A 20,903-nucleotide genomic window follows, 5' to 3' on the forward strand; every position below is an offset into this window, starting at 1 on the left:
TTTAGATTTTCTTCCTGCTATTCTAATCTACTTACAACTCTGATAAACTTACCAGATATGCTGTTTCTATATTGTCTGTGATATCCTTTTAAGGGTTTGTGTGCCGCTTCTTACTGATGATAACCTTTGTTCTAAATACCATAAGGAATGTTCCCACAGAGAAGTGGTGGATTTTCAGAGCCAGTATCTTTATGGTTCTTTAAGCATTTCGTAATTCTAGATGTGGTTGTGCGGTACAAGTTTCTTTGTGTCATTTTGTTATTGGAGCAGGGAAGGTATCTACTTATGCAAATCTCATTTAGGATTTGGGTAGATTAATTTCATTATTCTATTTCCCTTTTTGTTCATCTTTGAAGCTTTCTCTGCATTGTTTTGTACCCGCTTTTGTGACTGACTTTTTTTCTTCTGTGTCTCTTTTAAAATTCTTAATAAAATGAATTTAAAAAGTACCCACTGTAATACCATACGGTTCTTTGGTTTGTGTAGTTATCATTGTTAATTCAGTTATCACTGATTGGACATTAAAGATATACCAGATACTTTACATATTTTATTTCTAATCTTCAAGAAAACTATTCAAGATAGATATTACTATCCCTGTTTTACAAAGGGAGTATAAGATGCCACACTCTATCAACTTAATCACACTGTATTAAATTATAAATTTATATTAAAATAATTTGTTTTTTCATTATTCCTAGAGTAAATGTATTCAACCAATATGTATTGTGCATCTGTTATAGGCACATAATGGGCTTAAATGTTGTGGGGATTACAGAGATGACTCATACATCCTTCACCTCAGTTAGTTTACAGGCTGGATGGGGAAATAACACTTGAGCATACATAACCAAAAAATAAGGTAGAACCTGTGAACTTCTTCTAGGTGGTCTCAAAATCCCAACCACTAATATCATATCAAATATAAAAATAAGCTCACTAAACATGTTCAGTGACTGAGGGAATGTCTATGTAAATTCAGAACCTGTATTTACATAGACTCTTATCTGTGTGAGACTCTTATCTATGTATGACGGAAAGAATCATGATAGGCTCCATGGACAGTGTGGTCTTTGAGCAGAACCAGGGTACAGTGTAGATCCCAGAGGTGAGGAAAGGATATTTCAAGGCAGCAAGTTGTATAAAGCAGGAACGTGGAGGCAGGTGAGTGTGGGGTATGGGATGGTTAATGCACAAGGGAAGCAGTAATGAGGCAGATGAAAATATAGACCAAAATTCCATGGGGAGGACGTTAAGGGACCAGCTATAGGATGTGGGTCTATTTAGTCGGCAAAGGTTTTATTGAACCATAGAAGAAAATGTTCTTAGTTGTATATGGAACAAAGAAAATAGGACAATCCCATTTGGATTTTGGAAGAAAAAAAAGATGTGCTACCAGCAATCTTTCAGTGTTGGAAATATTTAATAAGTGTATTGAATTTTTTTTTAACTTTCTTCCAGTTAAAACCTTAAAAAACAAAATAAAACAAAGCAAAAGTATCTCATAATGGGTAGGGTAAAGATTGTTATTCTCAATATCAGACAAAGTGAATAACTATTTTAGTCCCATTCTTCTTTTGCCTGACCTGTGTGTCCAGTTTCAAGACAGACTGATTTGGCATGGTCTGACATTTAATAAAACACAGTGCAAAGTGGGAGTAAAAGAAAAATATTTTTATTTGGACATGATGTAGAGAAATTGTCTGCACTTCAGAGTCAATATTCAGTTTCAATCCTGAATCCATCCTGACTATGTGATCTTAGATAAGTCAGCTCATTTTCTTTCTTTCTTTTTTCGTTTCTTTTCTTTCTTTTTTTTTTTTTTGAGACGGAGTTTCTTCTGTCGCCCAGGCTGGAGTGTAGTGGCATGATCTTGGCTCACTGCAACCTCTGCCTCCCAGGTTCAAGCGACTCTCCTGTCTCAGCCTCCCAAGTATCTGGGATTAGAGGCTTCCGCCATCATTCCCGGCTAATTTTTGTATTTTTGTAGAGACGGGGTTTCACCATGTTGTCCAGGCTTGTCTTGAACTCCTGACCCACCTCGGCCTCCCGAAGTGCTGGGATTACAGGTGTGAACCACCGCATCAGCCATTTTCTTTCTTAAAAATTTATTATCATTTCTTTATTTCAATAGCTTTTGGGGTACAAGTGGTTTTTGGTTACACCGATGAATTATATAGTGGTGAATTTTAACATTTTAGTGTACCTGTCACCCAAGAAGCGTACATTATATCTGACTGATGGTTCTTTATTCCTGGCCCCCTCTCACCCTCCCCCTTCTGAATCTCTAAAGTCCATTATATCACTCTGTGTGCCTTTGCATAACTGATAGCTTAGCTCCCCCTTGTAAGTGAGAACATACAGTTTTTGGTTTTCCACTCTTGTTGTTACTTCGCTTAGAATAATGGTCTCCAGCTCCATCCAAGTTGCTGCAAAAGACATTATTTCATTCCTTTTAATGGCTGAGTAGTATCCCATAGTGGGTAAATACCATATTTTCTTTATCCACTCATTAGTTGATGGGCACTTAGGTTGGCTTCACACTTTGCAACTGTGAATTGTACTGCTATAAACATATGTGTGCAAGTGTGTTTTTCATATAATGACTGCTCTTCCTTTGGTTAGATACTCAATACTGGGATTACTGTATCAAATTGTAGATGTACTTTTAGCTCTTTAAGGAATCTCCATATTCTTTTCCAGAGAGGTTGTACTAATTTACATTCTCACTAGCATTGTGTAAGCATTTCTTTTTCCCCACATTTACATGAATATCTATTGTTTTTCTACTTTTTTCTTTTTTTTCTTTTTGAGACGGAGTCTCGCTCTGTAGCCAGGCTGGAGTGCAGTGGCGTGATCTTGGCTCACTGCAACCTCTGCCTCCCGGGTTCAAGCGATTCTCTTGCCTCAGCCTCCCAAGTAGCTGGGACTACAGGCACATGCCACCATGCCCGGCTAATTTTTTGTATTTTAGTAGAGATGGGATTTCACCATGTTGGCCAGAATGGTCTCCATCTCCTGACCTCATGATCTGCCTGCCTCAGCCTCCCAAAGTGCTGGGATTACAGCTGTGAGCCACCACGCCCGGCCTGTTTTTTGACTTTTTAATAATGGACATTCTTGCAGGAGTAAGGTGGTATCTCACTGTGGTTTTGATTTGCATTTCCCTGATGATTAGTGATGTTGCGCATTTTTTTCATGTTTGTTGGCCATTTGTATATCTTTTTTTAAGTAAATGTCTATTCATGTCCTTTGCCCACTTTTCAATGGGATTATTTATTTTTTTCTTGCTGATTTGTTCGAGTTCCTTTTAGATTCTGGATACTAGTTCTTTATCGGATGGGTAGTTTGCAAATATTTTCTCCGATTCTGTGGGTTGTCTGTTTACTCTGTTTATTATTTCTCCAGCTGTGCAGAAGCTTTTTAGTTTAATTACATCCCATTTATTTATTTTTGTTTTTGTTGCATTTATTTTTGGGATCATATACCAGTTAAACTCTGTCATTTTTTCTCTTAGTGTACATACTTAAGCCCACTCACCCAACTTCTGAGATCTTATCTGGAAGCTGCCGATCATCAGTTTTAGGTGTTTTCTACCTATTGGGAGTCTACCTTTCTCTGGTGCTGGCTACGACCAGTTATTATTTTAGAGAGACAATTTAACAATCACCTGACCATCAGCTGATAGTCGCCTGATAATTCTTGGTCAGGGGCTGGGGCAGTGGGGGAATGGGGGTGTGGGTTGGGTTGGGGGGCCCTCTCTTCCCTGCTCATGGTTGCCTAGCTACCCATTCTAGCACTTGGAAGCCTAACTCACTCAGGTTACTCAAGGGTACCTATGATTTCATGTACCTAGACACCATGAGAAAGGTTAAGATAAACGTAGTCACCAAAATTTTACTGTTGGTACCTCCAATTACAATAATTTAGTTATTCTCATTATTTTTTTCCCAAAGTAGTTGTGAGAAACCAGAGAATACACTCAGTAAGCTCCCTGGCAGTAAGGTATTCTCAGTCTTTACGTATTTGATTCCTTACTGAGCTGCAAATACCAACCTAACTAAGGAAATAAAGCTGAATTTGTTTAAATGTTTCACTTTCGTAAGAAATTGAATGAATAAACTTCAGAATAAAATCTTCGATTAATATCTGCTGTATCCATATAATAACCTTTGTGTTATAGAGTCACTCTAACTATGTTTTAGTCCCTAGCACCAGAGGTTGTTGGGTTACTATTCATAATTCTTCTTGTTTAATTCCTGGGAATTGTATGCTACCATAGGCAATGTCCTTGAACATGATATGCACTCATTAAAATTTTGTTAACACTAGAAAGAGAGATGGGGGAATTGAAATAAATTATAATGTTAAATAACAAATCCATATATGTAATATTTATAAACCTAAATATAATGTTGATATTATAAATTGACATATTATAAATTACATATTTTGTTGTACATATTTATATCATATATAGGTGTGATATGCAATAAAACTGTAGACTATTGTGGGAAATTTTTCAAATAAGTTTGAGAGATTATAATTTAATTGTACCTTATTCAATTTGAAATGTTGGGTTTGAGGCCACTTTGAAAGAAGGACCAACAATTGAGCATCACAAATATAAATTTGTATATTCACCTATTTATTTCAATATGTAATTCATGACATAGAATTTATTATAAATATATTTCCCTGCCTCTATACACTCACTACCACTACCACTTACCACCACCAACGAAAGCCTCTACAATTTGGTAACCTAAGGCACACTTCATAAAGGGAAATTTTAACGTAGAAATGTAAGTCAATGAGTCAAATTTCCACTTAGATTGAAATGCTTATGTTTTCTATTTTTTTAAAAGTACAAGTTGAGTGTCTTTAGAAATGGCATAATGCAGCATGATGGCAGTTTATCTGAATTAATGCTACTTCCAAAGCTACCTAACTCAAAGTCAGGGAAAAGCAGATATTCATAAGAATCTGACTCAAAGCAAAGCATTTCATCTTCTGTCCAACATTGCAGCTGCTATCAAAAAAAGTGTATCATATACATAACCTCTGCCAGGAATGTCTAATTTGTTAAACAAAAGAAATAATTCTTATACAGCAAAGAGTTTCCAGAAATCTGTGGTCTTTTAATTGAAGACACGATTAATAGAACACAAGTTGTTTTGCAATACCCTGCATAAGAATATGACTGAGGTTTGCTGAAAGCCACTTAAACAAAATAAACGACATATACATTTAATAGAAGCTCACTGCTGCTAACACACAATGAAACCCTCATGGATACAAAGCAGTTTTATACTTTTAAATAGCCTCTTAGTACCAGCAAGCACAACAAACAATAGACTTTAAAAAATATTTTGACCGAGTCAGGAGCAGGATTTTATTTCTTTGTTTTTAAAACAGCATTCTGTCATTTCAGAAATATACTGCAAAAAGGAATTGCTTAACAGGGGTACTGACAATTACTAATTTGCTTATCAGGGGTACTTACAATTACTAATTTTCTTTCTTTTTTTTGAGACGAGTCTCACTCTGCCACCCAGGCTGGAGTGCAGTGGTGCAATCTCAGCTCACTGCAACCTCCGCCTCCTGGGTTCAAGCGATTCTCCTGCCTTAGCCTCCTGAGTAGCTGGGATTACAGGCACGTGTCACCACCCCCGGCTAATTTTTGTATTTTTAGTAGAGACAGGGTTTCACCATGTTGGTCAGGCTGGTCTCGAACTCCTGACCTTGTGATCTGCCTGCCTCGGCCTCCCAAAGTGCTGGGATTACAGGCAAGATCCACCGCGCCTGGTCCAATTACTGATTTTCTAATGTCAAGAATAACTTCATTATTAGCTGTTTACAATTTACCAAGGTTCAAACTACCTTTTTCTCCTTCGTTCTTAAACCTGTGCCACTGAGATATAGGTCCCAAAATGACGTTCTTATGTTTTAAAATACAAATCTATAGCAAAAACATTTCATTTTAAAAGATACTATCTTTTTATTATGGGACCTTAGTTAGTACTACATATAAAACAATCTTTTGAGAAGGTATACGTCCTAGCAACAAACATCAGACACACAGACCATATATTCACACTGGAGATGAAAAGGGCACTGTTAAATTATACAGGAAATCACTAGAACATAAAACAATAACTATAGAGTTACATTGTCCTCTAAAGGGGCAAGTAATTCAGTGGCTCTCTCTTTAAAACCTCTACTGCATTCCTCTTGCCATATGTATTGGATCCCACGTTGGTAGATGAGAGAATGGCACCAAAGTTGTTGCTGGAACGAACTAAAAAATTTGCCAGGCGCTGCGTTGCACATGTGGCAGTGTTGCATTTCCGCTTTTCCACCTGATGACTGGTAACATGGAACAAATGTGAAAAGTTAGAGCCTTAGAATTTTAGCTGGATCCAGCCATGTGACATCAAATATCTTGTATTGATGAAAACCAAAGAAACAATTTTCACATAAGTAACTCAGTGTTTTGGTTTGCAAACACCTAGATGGCTGAGATTTTTTTTTTGACATCTTGAAATAACAATTGAAAACCATATAACATCTTTCATTACAGTCAATGTTGCATTTCTCAGTTAAAAGTCTTCCTTTGGAAATTCAGAATATATTACATATAATCAAAATAACAGCGTCTTTGTCTTACATTTTTAAAAATCTTGAAGAATTTATTTTTAATATATAAAAAGAATTTAGAAGGTAAAATTTATATGTAATCTGAAATATGAAGAAATTTAAAAATAATTATTTCTACATCTTTCCAATAAGAATAAAGCAGCATTACTTAGTCTTTAAGTTCCTTGAGATAATTGAATCAGGAGTGTTATGCAAGAAATGTCATAAGGGAATTCTGCAATATGCAACACACGGATGAACCTTGAGGACATTAGGTTGAGTGAAAGAAGCTAGTCATAGAAAGATAAATACCACTTGGTTCCATGTATATGAAGTATTTAAAATAGTCAAATTCATGAGTTAAAGAGTGGAATGGTGGTTATCAGGGGCAAGGGAGAGGGGGAAATAGGGAGTTACTAACCATTGGGCGTACAGCTTCAGTCAAGCAAGATGACTAAGCTCTAGAGATCTGCTGCCCAACATTTTGCACATAATCCAGAATAATGTATTGCATGCTTAAAAATTAAAAGGGTAGATATCATGCTTTGTTCTTAAAACAATAAAATGAAATATAATAAAATAAAAAATAATGTCATAAAAAGTATGTCAAAAAAAGAGAATATCATAAAGTCTCCAAAAGAATCAAATCTATCACCTGTTCAGGTACTCTATTGCAATGTGAGAGTTTTATTACTTTTAGCATAAATACATTTTCCTGCTTGGATCTTATGCTTTCAAGAATTTTAATGATAAGACTAGGTTAAATGTTAAAACCAAAAGACTTTTTATGTCAATGGTATTAATATTCATCACATTTTTCTAGCCACCTGGAGGAAGTGCATAATAATACTTATAAACTCAGAAATCATAACCACACATTAAATAATGCATTTAATTTTAACTTATGTTTTTATTTAAGACATTTATTTGTATACCAACTATTTTTTTGACAGCCTTTTGCTTCAATGTGCTTTTAAAACGATATCGGAAATGGATGCAGAATAATAACATTGCTTCCTCTTTGCTGATTATTAGGAAAGTTAGAGAAATGTTTTAGTTTTCAGCTCCATAGAAATCAAAATATTGGTGAAACTTAGGGTAAATGGAAAATGAAATAGTTATAGGGCTAAAAACTCAATGTCCAGGAGCCAGTGGATATGCATAATCTGGGACTCAAATGCAATGGATTTATCTCATTGTGTTTACCTTGTGTGGGGAGTATTTCATTATCTCTATCTCTAAGTAGAGATAGCCTAAGAGTAAATATTTAATAATCTTATGTGAAACTGTTTGTTTTTTTAATTTTACTCCCATATTTCTTCCTAAGTACAGAAAACTTCTTACAGCATTAGGTGAACTGGATACTTGTTAAATGTAAGTGTATGCTGACAAATGTTTGAACAAATTATCTGGGCAAAGAAAACCACTTTGGGATCTAATTATTTAACCTATATCAATCTCATTCACACTATCTGTTCAATTATTTATTTTTGAAGGTACCATAAATATGACCAATGTACATTTCAAAAGAGTGATTTATGCTTTAAGGATTGAACTAGTAATTTCATACATTTGCATTGAATTCTAAAATACTTACTTTTCTTGAAAAACAGTAAAAATTGGAATTTGGTCCAAACATCTCAAAAAAAGTAATAAAGGAAAATTATGGGTCAAATTGAGAAGGTTCAAAGGTAAATATCTGTTCCAAGATATGTTTAGCATATGACCGAAGCACAGTGTGAAATACTTTATATGCTAAATGCTGAGTGGTATTTTGATAATTGGTTGGAAGGTCAATAATATAATTTAAAATTGTTCTAAATAAAATGTTACCTTATTTGAGTTAGCTAGATGGGCCATCATTCTACTTAGAAGAAATAGTAAAAGCATTTATGTTTTTATCATATTTGTGAAATTGCTTTTCTAAAAAAGACTTTTCATCTAAATATACTATTCAGTATATATAAGATTCTATCTAAAGCAATCTTTAGGATGGAAAAAGTTGTCTGAAATGGTTAATAAAAGGCATTACCTCCCTGGTTTCAGGCATTTTTTTCTCATTGACTACCTGGACAGGTAACATATGAGCTAGTAACAAACATTAAAGCTGTTGACCACTTACAGGCACATACACACATGGAAATTCTTGACTTTAAGAGAGTTTAAACAGAGATGACAATAAGCCAAAGTATAACTCTTAAATTGCCTCTCTTTTAAATTGTCTCTCCAGAGTTTTCAAAATGACTTTAAAGTGAGTCCCTGCTCTCAGCTCTTAACATTCATCTGTGGAAGTATGTGAGCTCCTGCAGGGAGATCCTAGTGATTGCATCTTGGCATCTATGTAATTATATTTTTAACTATCCTTTGATTACCTGCCAGGCAGATATTTACAAGGGAGTGTAAAAAAGTTGGTGGGAAAGTATGTGATCCTTTTATCCTATTTCATACATTTACAAATTGAAAAAATCTCAAATGAGATGATTAAATTTTGTGAGGAAAATGACATTGAGTAATGTTAGTTTTATTTTTTAAAAAGAGTTTAAAATTTGACACATTTTCCACATAGATTTTCCTAGCTTTCTGTGAGATATGTAGAATAGTACATGATTTAACATCTCAGCATGACAAATCATACTCCCTTTAACAAATGTTCAAACATACTCATTTCAGGCAACGTATTAAAAAGCAATTTGAAGAATGTTTTACAAGATTTCTAATAATTCAAAGTTAAAGATTGTGAGACTAACATCAAAATAATTTTATAATAAGTAATATTATATTACATATTGCTCTATTTCTAAGTGAAGTTTCTCTCATAATAAACAAACATCTATAAAAACATAATGGTCTGGGTTCAGTGGCTCACTCTTATAATCCCAGAACTTTGGAAGACTGAGGCAGGAGGAAGGCTTGAGCCCAGGAGTTTGACACCAGCCTGGGCAACATAGGGAGACCCTTTCCCTATAAAATAAAGATAAAACAATTAGCTGGGTATGGTGGCAGGTGCCTGTGGTCCCAGCTACTTGGGAGGCTGAGGTGGGAGGATCACCTGAGCCTAGAAGGTCAAGGCTATAGTGAGCCATGATTGTACCACTGTGCTCCAGCAGCCTGGGTGACAGAGACAGAGAGAGAGAGAGAGAGAGAGAGAGAGAGAGACCCTGTCTCAAAATGAAATAAAAAAAGAGAGGGTAAAAGTGCTTAGTAAATTTCTATATCTATTGAAAGAAAGTATCAAGATATAAACAGATATACTAGGAAATACTACTGATTTTCCTGTCATCATTCAGATATTCTGCTTATCAGAAACTTCATGTCATTTTAAAAGTTATTTTTATCCAAGAAAAAGCAAATAGAAAATTACAGTCAGTTCTGAGAAGAACACCCTGTAAACTAAATAAGCCTTGAAATGACAAAAAGCCTCTGATAATGATTCTTGCTATTTATTATACGTAGGTGCTGTAGAAATCTTTGCATATTGCTATGGGCTTCCAAGAAAAACTACCTCGAAGGAAAACAAAGACAAGATGACGATCATTCTAATGAGAAGAATTATAATATGACATGCACACTCTTTACAAAGGTAAACTTAATTCTCCTTGGTATTAAAGAGTGTGTAAGTTCAGTCCCATAAGACTATATGGAGCAAAACTAATTTAGGCACAAACAAATCCTCACTATGTTATTTATGACTTATGCACATATTTGAACTTAATAACCCTTTAAATAAATTACAGTTTTAAAATCTCAGTTTGAAAATTTTAACTACTCTAAGAGTTTTACGTGACATAGTTGTTAGATGTCCTTAATTACCATTTAAATGACATGAAACCTTTCATAATAAGACTTCCCAGGAAATCCTGACATACATGCTACCTACTGAAAGTAATTTTAAAAAGTATTAAGTTTATAGCAGCTTAGAAGTAATATGAAGAATAACTTTTTATAAATCTGTTTCACTCACAGAATAGCTAGCTAGCAATATAGAATAAATCCCCCAACAGCAAATGGCTTTTTAACTACTTCTTTTAGGTTTCATTTCTTAAAAACATTAATTTGCTCCTGATTATTTCTATACATTTTCATTTCCACAAGATGTAAAAGTTTTTAACATTTCCAGAGACATCTGAGGAAAACAAAAATCTAAGTAATATATACAAAAAGAATCCACTTGGTATAAAAATATATGCTTTAGTTAAGTTTCTCTGGTTTGTTTCAGTATCAGGTTAATATAGAAGAAATTACTACCTTTTGATTTTTTTCCTGCTTCATGTTCTGGCTTTGCCCCTCTAAGTTCCAAGAGTATATTTCTTGACAAAACTGGAATTATCCATTCCTGTCTGTCAGAAGTTCCATCAAAGATATTTATTTGCCACTGGTGTTATTCTTTAAAGAACACAGAATTCAAGGAACAATGGAATAGCTGAAGGTACTGTTCTTAAGCATGATATAGTCAGAAATCTAAGGCTGTAGTTATTTGACAGTATTTAATTCTAATTTTCTCACACTTTACAAAAGTTACAAAGAAACAGGATTTTAAAGTTACCAACCTTTCAATGGGTGTAGCTTTCAGATGGTTCAATGCAACAGAGAGCACAATGAGAAATACTTGCAGCTTCAGGATGCACATTGCTTCTCAAATTTTCTGCAAAGAATAATCCAGCACTGAAATCAAGAGATTTCTTACAGTTCTAATTGATGTAATTTTAAATTAGAGCTTAGTTTTTAAAAGAAACATCTTTTTAAAACATAATTTACAAGGATCAAAATTTTTATTGATACAGTCCCTTAATACTGTCCACTTTTCAAGTAATTTCGAGATTTTTACTTTCCCAATTTCCTTCTCTAAGCAATCTGAACATTTATATTGTAATACATTCTCCCTTTAGCCTCTCTTTGAAATAAACCATGAATTTAACACCAAGTGTGCATTTCTCTAAATAAATAAAACTTTCCCAGAAATAGGAAATTCTTTACCTTTTAATGTTTCAATGTCAGCAATATCAGCAAATGCTTCTGATAGAAAGAAAGCTTCAAGAAAAGAGTCCAAGCTTGTATCCACTGGAATATTTACCCCCTCATTTGCTAACTAGTAATCCAGCTCTTATAGACCCCTCACACCTTTCTCAGCTCTGACATCAGGCAGCTCAGAGAGCCTCTGTCATTAATTTCCATCCCTATAGATAGAAAGTACCTCACAGGCAGCAGAAGCAGATGGGCCATTATTACATTAACTCATCAGTAAATATTAACATAGCAAATACACAGTGTCCTTGTGCAGTTAATGGTGTGTCATACACAGCAGAAGTTTGAATTTGCCATCTTTGTAAGACATGAGTGAATTTCCAAGAATTAAGTGTATGTTATGATAAGGAACTGATAGAAAAGGGTAAGGATAACAACAAATGTGCATATATGCAAACAGAGAAATCACAGACTTTTGGTATATCTAAACCCAAGTGACCTCAATGGCTGAATCCCATGAAGCTTCAGGAATAAATGGAGATATAAGGGGAAGGTGTATAAAAAGGCATAAAAGAGAAATCAAAAGTCATTTACAATGAGGTGAGGGGAGATTTAAAAGCATAAGAGTAATGGAAGACCTACTCTGTGGTAGGGATTATTCTAGGTACCAGAGATATGACAGGGAACAAAACAAAATTAGAATGAACAACTGCTGCGTAACCAAATGAATAAAAAAATTCATTTTTCAGCACTTAGATAGAGATCCATAGGTATATGTAGTCAAGTAGTTTTTGGATGACCTTTTCCATTCATTCTTACACAGAAATTTTACAATTATTTTGAAAGAACAGATTTGTTTCCCGTTAGCTCCATGAGAGCATTATGAATGGCTTAGCTCACACAGTACTTTGTAGTTTGTCTTTTAAAATGATTTGCTTTTTAAAATTTTCTCCAAATTGCTTTTTCTTTTTTTTGTATTTCTTTCTCTCTTTCTTTTTTTTTCTTTTTTTTTGAGATGGAGTTTCACTCTTTGTTGCCCAGGCTGGAGTGCAAGGGTGCGATCTCGGCTCACTGTAACCTGTGCCTCCCGGGTTCAAGTGATTCTCCTGCCTCAGCCTACAGAGTAGCTGGGATTATAGGCATGCATAACCATGTATGGCTAATTTTGTATTTTTAGTGGAGACGGGGATTCTCTATGTTGGTCAGGCTGGTCTCGAACTCCCGACCTCAGGTGATCCGCCCACTTCTGCCTCCCAAAGTGCTGGGATTACAGGCGTCAGCCACCGCACCCAGCCTCTTTTTTTGTATTTCTAAATTATATTTGGTATCTTAGTTATTAATAGAACAACTTAGTGTCATGTAAAGCAAATAAAAGAAATTTCAATTGTCAGTGAAAATGTGCATGCCTGTGTAATCTTAAAAAAATTGAAGTTCTCTAACTAGAAACATTAGTTCATTGATTTCATATACTTCTTAAAAGCTTTGTAACATTGTTTGAAGGTGTTTGGTAGAGATTTCAGGAGGAAAGAAACTTGTTTAGAATCCTTGTTCTAATTATTCAATGATTCTACAATTTTAATATTTCTGTGAAATTTGCTGATATTCCAAAAGAAAAAAAAAATCAAAAGAAATGGAAGGATAATGCATTTCCGTAAGAAGATAATGTACTTAACAAGGTGAATATGAGGTAGGAGGCAGGACTAGACTCCAGAGGCAGGGCTTGAACACCAGACCAAATTGAGAACTAGCTAAAACAGGGCCAATGGAAAGCAGCTTTCCATAAGACACGCCCCCTAGTGTGCCATGTCAGTTTACCATTGCTATAACAACACCCAGGAGTTACTGCCTCTTTCCAGGGCAATGACTGGATGACCCAAAAGTTACTACCACTTCCCTTGAAATTTCTGCATAAACCACCCCTTAATCTGCATGTAGTTAAAAGTGGGTATAAATATGACTGCAAAACCGCCGTAAGCTGCTACTCTCTGCATATGGGTTAGCCCTGCCCTGCAGAAGCAGTCACAGAGTTATAAATGCCAGAGCTGTAACACCGCCTCTTCAATAAAGCTGTTTTCTTCTACCTCCAACTTGCCCCTGAACTCTTTCATGAACAAAGCCAAGAACCCTTGAGGGCTAAGCCCCAGTTTGGGTCTCACCTGTTCTGCATTAAATACAGTGATGTAGAAAGCATACCAGGGCCAGTGACATTAAATAAAGTTCAACATCAAACATCTAGTTAATGCTGAATCCTGGACCAAAGCTTAGCTTTATGATTCATGGTCTAGTGTTCATTTAGACAAAAATACTTGCTTATTACCTACATTGTTATTTATTCTATTTTCATAACCTTTTTTTTTTCTCTAAGATGTTAAGGGTGCCAAACATAACATTCAAAATGGATCCTCTCTTACCCTAATGTTATAAGGAAAATCTCCTATCGAAACACCGCACGTTCTCACTCATAGGTGGGAATTGAACAATGAGAACACATGGACACAGGAAGGGGAACATCACACACCAGGGCCTGTTGTGGGGTCGGGGGAGGGGGGAGGGATAGCATTAGGAGATATACCTAATGTTAAATGACGAGTTGATGGGTGCAGCACACCAACATGGCACATGTATATATATGTAACAAACCTGCACGTTGTGCACATGTACCCTAAAACTTAAAGTATAATAAAAAAAAAAAAGAAAAGGAAGACCTGGTATTTTATAAGGACTACCATATGTCAGGCACAGTCATAAAATTGATATGCGATATCCCACTTCATCTTTGCACCTCTTTGGTGGTTATTATTTGCCCTAATTTATAGATAATGAAAATGAGATTCAAAGAATATAAGTGACTTGCTTAAGGTTACAGAGCTACTCAGGAGCAGAATGAAAGACAAATTCTTATCTGTCTGATCCAGGATATTTGTTTTTTTGTTAAAAATGATCTATATTTTCATATTCTAAATTGCTAATTGCTTTCTCTAAGTTGTATATCTTGTTACAACACCTTGAATGATTTTGTTATAGCCAGATGTGACCTTATGCTGGTCTGTCTCATATAATGTTTAGTAAAATCAACATCTATCCCAATCTCAAATAGCTTCAGAGTTTACATGCTCCCTGTAGCACTAATGAAAGTGAAGGTATGTGGATATTTAGATTATCTTTACAAGGGCATAATCTCCTTTCTAAAGGACAAGCATCACTGTCACTTATCTTGGTATCCCCTCTAGCCTTGCTAAGTCAAAGTGTGAATGAGGTGCTGGCAGCTTTTGCATCACCTGGGAGCTTATTAGAAATGCAGAATCTCAGGCCCCGCCTTGGGTCCACTCTATCAAAATCTGCATTTCAAAAATGATCTTTCCTTAGCAATTGCATACACACTACAGTTGGAGAAAAACTGTCCCGCAACTTTAAAACATCAGTCTGGATGTGGAATAATATGTGATATCTCACTTCATCTTCACACCTCTACGGTGGTTATCATCTGCTCTAATTTATAGATAGTGAAACTGAGATTCAAAGAACATAAGTGACTTGCTTAAGGTGAAAGAGCTATTAAGTGTAGAGTGAAAGACAAATTCTCATCTGCCTGTCCCAGGATATTTGTGGAATGAATTAGAGGGTGGCAAGAGTAAAAACAGGAAATCTATTAGCAGATGATGTCAGTGAGATCATGAGGCCTTAGACCAGGGTGGTTGCTGAGGAGTTAGAGAAGTAAATGACTCCAAGTCATATTCATAATCATAACATGCTTTGACAATGACATGAATAAAGGGAAGAAATGAGAAGAGATTGAAGATAAACATGAGTGTCAGGTTAGGATATAATTCATAATATGTATTAATCTTCTTCCTATCACATTTTAAAAGTAAAAGATGTTTTATATATCATTTTAAAAATAATTTTTACATTTTATCAAATTTGTATGTGTTCAAATGGTATTAGAAGACTAATAATAAACACAGTAGTTCCTTGCCTTAATTCTGCCCACCCATAAATTTTGCTCTCCACACAGTTTTAACTATTTTAGGTGTTTCTACATTTCTTTATTTTAGCTGTTTCTACATTTCAAAAATATTTACTTCTCTGGACACTGTTGATTTATTAAATTTACATTTTGTATGTTGATATCCCATATTAGAAGAAGAAGATTCAGCTCTCCTCACTTTTCTTCTCTACCACTATCGTAAAATAGTTTAATAAATTTTTTGAATTATATCAATATTAGGTGTACATCTTTTTTCTATTTACATTTTAAAGTGTTTCTTTTGGGAACTTTCAAATGTATATAAAATTAGAGCAATTATCAACAAATGATCTATCTTGCTCACTCTATATTCCTACCTACTTTCCTCCCACCTCCCACTGTATTATTTAAAACAAATCCTAGAGATCACATAATTTTAACTGTACATTTTTTAGTGCTATAAAAGATAAGGACATTTTATAGAACATAGCTATGAAACCATTATCCCATCTAAACATACAATTTATGGGAATTCCTTAATATAAATATTCATTCAGCATTCACGTTTTCCAGTTGTCTACAAAAAAAAATTTAACTGGTTTGTTGGATTCAGGATCTAAACAAGATTGCATTTGGTTGCTCTGTGTGACTCTTTAATTTACAATTTTCTGTCCGTTATTTTTCTCATTACTGATATTTAAAAAATGGGGGCATTTGTTGTGTAGAATTTCCCACATCCTGGATTTTGCTGATGGCATACGTGTGGTATCATTTAACACGTTCCTTTCTCATTTGCATTTCCTCTATACTTGTAGTTTGGTCTAGAGGCTTGATATGATTCGGCTTCCATTATTTTGGTAAGAATATGTCTCACGTGATGCTGTTTATTTCCTATTGCATTATATCAAGGGGTACATAATATCTTTTATGAGGTTAAAAATGATCAGTGGGTTCAGATAGCAGGCAAGTTGTTCATTCTGAGTTCTCTATCAGCCTTTCATTTACTGGTTTTAGCAATCTTTGCAGATAATTGCCTGAAATCCTTTTTATTAGGGGTTGAAAAATAGTGCTAGTCTAATTCTGTCATTCATTTGTCATTTATTAGTTGAAATTCTTCAATGAAAGAGAACATCTCTTGTTAACTATTTGATTACCTTGAGGTAGTTTTAAAAGAAAGGCAAGATATATGATTTTTCTTTTTCATTTTTTGAAATATACTTTATATGTATTTTGATTTCCTTTGTCTTTTTCATATTAAAATTATCCCATGTTGGATCAACAGGAATCCCTTCCAGTTGCCTTCTATGTCTTATAGTCTCGGTACTTTGATAGCTTTATTAATTTCTGATGAATGGCGTGATTTTATAACAACCTAAATGCTGATTACTATTGAACTGAGTAATATGCTGTGAGTATTGTCCTTTCTTATTTAACCTTTCGTTTTTCTTCTAATTAACATTTGCCTCTTTTTCGATTGTTCAGTTTTAGGCTTGCAAATTGTCTCAGAGAATGATAAAACATGATATGACCACTCTTCATATGATAATATTTCCTTCTTATTTCCAACTTCCCCTCTCACTGCCCATTCTCATGGAAGTCTTTCTCCTATAGCCTCTGACCTTCTGCTTTTCTCCAAACTGATTGCTTTCTAGGATTGCTACGTAGTTGTTTTTATCCTTTTGCTTTCATATTGAGAAATACTCCCATCATTCTTCCATTTTAAAAATACTGTTCTAGTTTCCTTGATTTACGTCCTTATTTTGATGGAACATATACTGCAGTAGCTTCCTGAGAATGGACACATGAAAGACTGAGGCCTTTTGTTTCTCAGCATAGTTCTAAACACATTATTTTTATTCAGAATTATAAAGGCATTATTTCATTGTATTCTAACCACTAATGTGGCTAAAAGAAAAGCAGTTTTTGATTTTTTATATTTCATTGTTTAAAACCTCTCTGTAGAAGTCCTTAGGATCTTTTCTGTATTCCTGATATATTTAAATTCAGGCTGATATGCTTTGGTGTGGATCTTTTTTTATTGACTGAGCTGGAAACTCAGTGTATCTTTTAATATATAAATTTGTGTTATTTAGTTCTGAAAAGTACTTTTGAATTTTTTCTTGATATTTGTCTCCTCTCCATTTTCTCTGCTTTCCTCCCCCAAAACACTTTTATTAATCTTGTGTTTATTTATATATATTTTCACTATTTTTTAATCTCTTTAATTCTTTAACTTCTATGAAATTTCCTAAACTTAATCTATGAACTTTTCCATAAAAAAACAACTTCTACAATCATATTTTTAATTTTCAAGAGATCTTGCTTTCTGAATCTTCTTTTATAGCATCCTGCTTTTGTTTCATTGATGTAATATCCATCCTTATCTCTGAGGATGCTATTTACAGCTTTCTCTTTTCTGGTTTCTTTTCAAAATTCTCCTTCTGTTGTGGTCTTCATTTCCTTCAGATCCCTTTTGTTAAAAAATATCTTTTAATGTTTATATTTCTTTTTTATTTTTATTTTATTATTTTACTTAAAGTTCTAGGGTACATGTGCACAACGTGCAGGTTTGTTACATAGGAATACGTGCGCCATGTTGGTGTGCTGCACCCGTCAACTCGTCATTTACATTAGGTATATCTCCTAATGCTATCCCTCCCCCGCCCATCCCCCGGCAGGCCCGTGTGTGTGATGTTCCCCACCCTGTGTCCCTGTGTTCTCATTGTTCAATTCTCACCTGTGAGTGAGAACATGCGGTGCTTGGTTTTTTGTCCTTGTGATACTTTGCCCAGAATGATGGTTTCCAGCTTCCTCCATGTCTCTATAAAGGATATGAACTCATCCTTTTTTATGGCTGCATAGGATTCCATGGTGTATATGTGCCACATTTTCTTAATCCAGTCTATCATTGATGGACATTTGGGTTGGTTCCAAGTCTTTGCTGTTGTGAATAGTGCTGCAATAAACATACGTATGCATGTGTCTTTATAGCAGCATGATTTATACTCCTTTGGGTATATGCCCAGTAATGGGATGGCTGGGTCAAATGGTATTTCTAGTTCTAGATACTTGAGGAATTGCCCCACTGTCTTCCACAATGGTTGAACTACTTTACAGTCCCACCAACAGTGTAAAAGTGTTCCTATTTCTCCACATCCTCTCCAGCACCTGTTGTTTCCTGACTTTTTAATGATCGCCAGTCTAACTGGCATGAGATGGTATCTCATTGTGGTTTTGATTTGCATTTCTCTGATGGCCAGTGATGATGAGCATTTTTTCATGTGTCTGTTGGCTGCATAAATGTCTTCTTTTGAGAAGTGTCTGTTCATATCCTTCACCCACTTTTTAATGGGGTTGTTTGTTTTTTTTCTTGTAAATTTGTTTACGTTCTTTGTAGATTCTGGATATTAGCCCTTTGTCACATTGGTAGATTGTAAAAATTTTCTCCCATTCTGTAGGTTGCCTGTTCACTCTGATGGTAGTTTCTTTTGATGTGCAGAAGCTCTTTAGTTCAATTAGTTCCCATTTGTCAATTTTGGCTTTTGTTGCCATTGCTTTTGGTGTTTTAGTCATAAAGTCCTTGCCAATGCCTATGTCCTGAATGGTATTGCCTAGGTTTTCTTCTAGGGTTTTTATGGTTTTAGGTATAACATTTAAGTCTTTAATCCCACTTGAACTGATTTTTGTATAAGGTATAAGGAAGGGATCCAGTTTCAGCTTTCTACATATGGCTAGCCAGGTTTCCCAGCACCGTTTATTAAATAGGGAATCCTTTCCCCATTTCTTGTTTTTGTCAGGTTTGTCAAAGATCAGATGGTTGTAGATGTGTGGTATTATTTCTGAGGGCTCTATTCTGTTCCATTGGTCTATATCTCTGTTTTGGTACTAGTACCATGCTGTTTTGGTTACTGTAGCCTTGTAGTATAGTTTGAAGTCAGGTAGTGTGATGCCTCCAGCTTTGTTCTTTTGGCTTAGGATCGTCTTGGCAATGAGAGCTCTTTTTGGGTTCCATGTGAACTTTAAAGTAGTTTTTTCCAATTCTGTGAAGAAAGTCATTGGTAGCTTGATGGGGATGGCATTGAATCTATAAATTACCTTGGGCAGTATGGCCATTTTCATGATATTGATTTTTCCTATCCATGAGCATGAAATGTTCTTCCATTTGTTTGTGTCCTGTTTTATTTTGCTGAGCAGTGGTTTGTAGTTCTCCTTGAAGAGGTCCTTCACATCCCTTGTAAGTTGGATTCCTAGGTATTTTATTCTCTTTGAAGCAACTGTGAATGGAGTTCACTCATGATTTGGCTCTCTGTTTGTCTGTTATTGGTGTATAGGAATGCTTGTGAATTTTGCACACTGAGTTTGTATCCTGAGATTTTGCTGAAGTTGCTTATCAGCTTAAGGAGATTTTGGGCTGAGATGATGGGGTTTTCTAAATATAAAATCATGTCCTCTGCAACAGGGACAATTTGACTTCCTCTTTACCTAATTGAATACCTTTTATTTCTTTCTCTTCCCTGATTGCCCTGGCCAGAACTTCCAACACTATGTTGAATAGGAGTGGTGAGAGAGGGCATCCCTATCTTGTGCCCGTTTTCAAAGGGAATGCTTCCAGTTTTTGCCTATTCAGTATGATATTGGCTGTGGGTTTGTCATAGATAGCTCTTATTATTTTGAAATATGTCCCATCAATACCTAATTTATTGAGAGTTTTGAGCATGAAGGGTTGTTGAATTTTGTCAAAGGCCTTTTCTGCATCTATTGAGATAATCATGTGGTTTTTGTCTTTGGCTCTGTTTATATGCTGGATTACATTTCTTGATTTGCATATATTGAACCAGCCTTGCATCCCAGGGATGAAGCCCCCTTGATCATGGTGGATAAGCTTTTTGATGTGCTGCTGGATTCGGTTTGCCAGTATTTTACTGAGGATTTTTGCATCGATGTTCATCAGGGATATTGGTCTAAAATTCTCTTTTTTTGTTGTGTCTCTGCCAGGCTTTGGTATCAGGATGATGCTGGCCTCATAAAATGATGGAGGGAGGATTCCCTCTTTTTCTATTGATTGGAATAGTTTCAGAAGGAATGGTACCAGCTCCTCTTTTTACTTCTGGTAGAATTCGGCTGTGAATCCATCTGGTCCTGGACTTTTTTTGGTTGGTAGGCTATTAATTATTGCCTCAATTTCAGAACCTGTTATTGGTTTATTCAGGGATTCAACTTCTTCCTGGTTTAGTCTTGGGAGGGTGTATAAGTCCAGGAATTTATCCATTTCTTCTAGATTTTCTAGTTGATTTGCATAGAGGTGTTTATAGTGTTCTCTGATGGTAGTTTGTAT

The 20,903-nt window shown here is 35.2% G+C and overlaps 2 protein-coding genes across 6 annotated transcripts in view; one reads left to right on the top strand and one right to left on the bottom strand.

Moving 5' to 3' along the window:
- SLCO1A2 (solute carrier organic anion transporter family member 1A2) overlaps window positions 1–20,903 on the top strand; it is a 151,243-nt gene that overhangs the window by 34,981 nt on the left and 95,359 nt on the right. Inside the window, exon 2 of one of the 5 annotated variants that reach the window (XM_054664484.2) lies at window positions 10,093–10,219. The exons of the other annotated variants lie outside the window; for them this stretch is intronic. The gene's annotated coding sequence lies outside the window, so the exon portion shown is untranslated. The remainder of the gene's footprint in view (window positions 1–10,092; window positions 10,220–20,903) is intronic. 5 annotated transcript variants of the gene reach the window in all.
- Window positions 4,626–11,729, bottom strand: IAPP (islet amyloid polypeptide). Its single transcript, XM_001144800.4, has 3 exons — window positions 11,614–11,729; window positions 11,187–11,281; window positions 4,626–6,369 (listed from the first exon to the last, which is right to left on the bottom strand). Exons 2-3 carry the CDS (start codon window positions 11,264–11,266, stop codon window positions 6,180–6,182), a joined length of 270 nt encoding a protein of 89 aa, XP_001144800.2. The 5' UTR covers window positions 11,267–11,281; window positions 11,614–11,729; the 3' UTR covers window positions 4,626–6,179.

Source organism: Pan troglodytes, chromosome 10, assembly GCF_028858775.2.
Source record: "Pan troglodytes isolate AG18354 chromosome 10, NHGRI_mPanTro3-v2.0_pri, whole genome shotgun sequence".
Lineage (NCBI taxonomy): Eukaryota > Metazoa > Chordata > Mammalia > Primates > Hominidae > Pan > Pan troglodytes.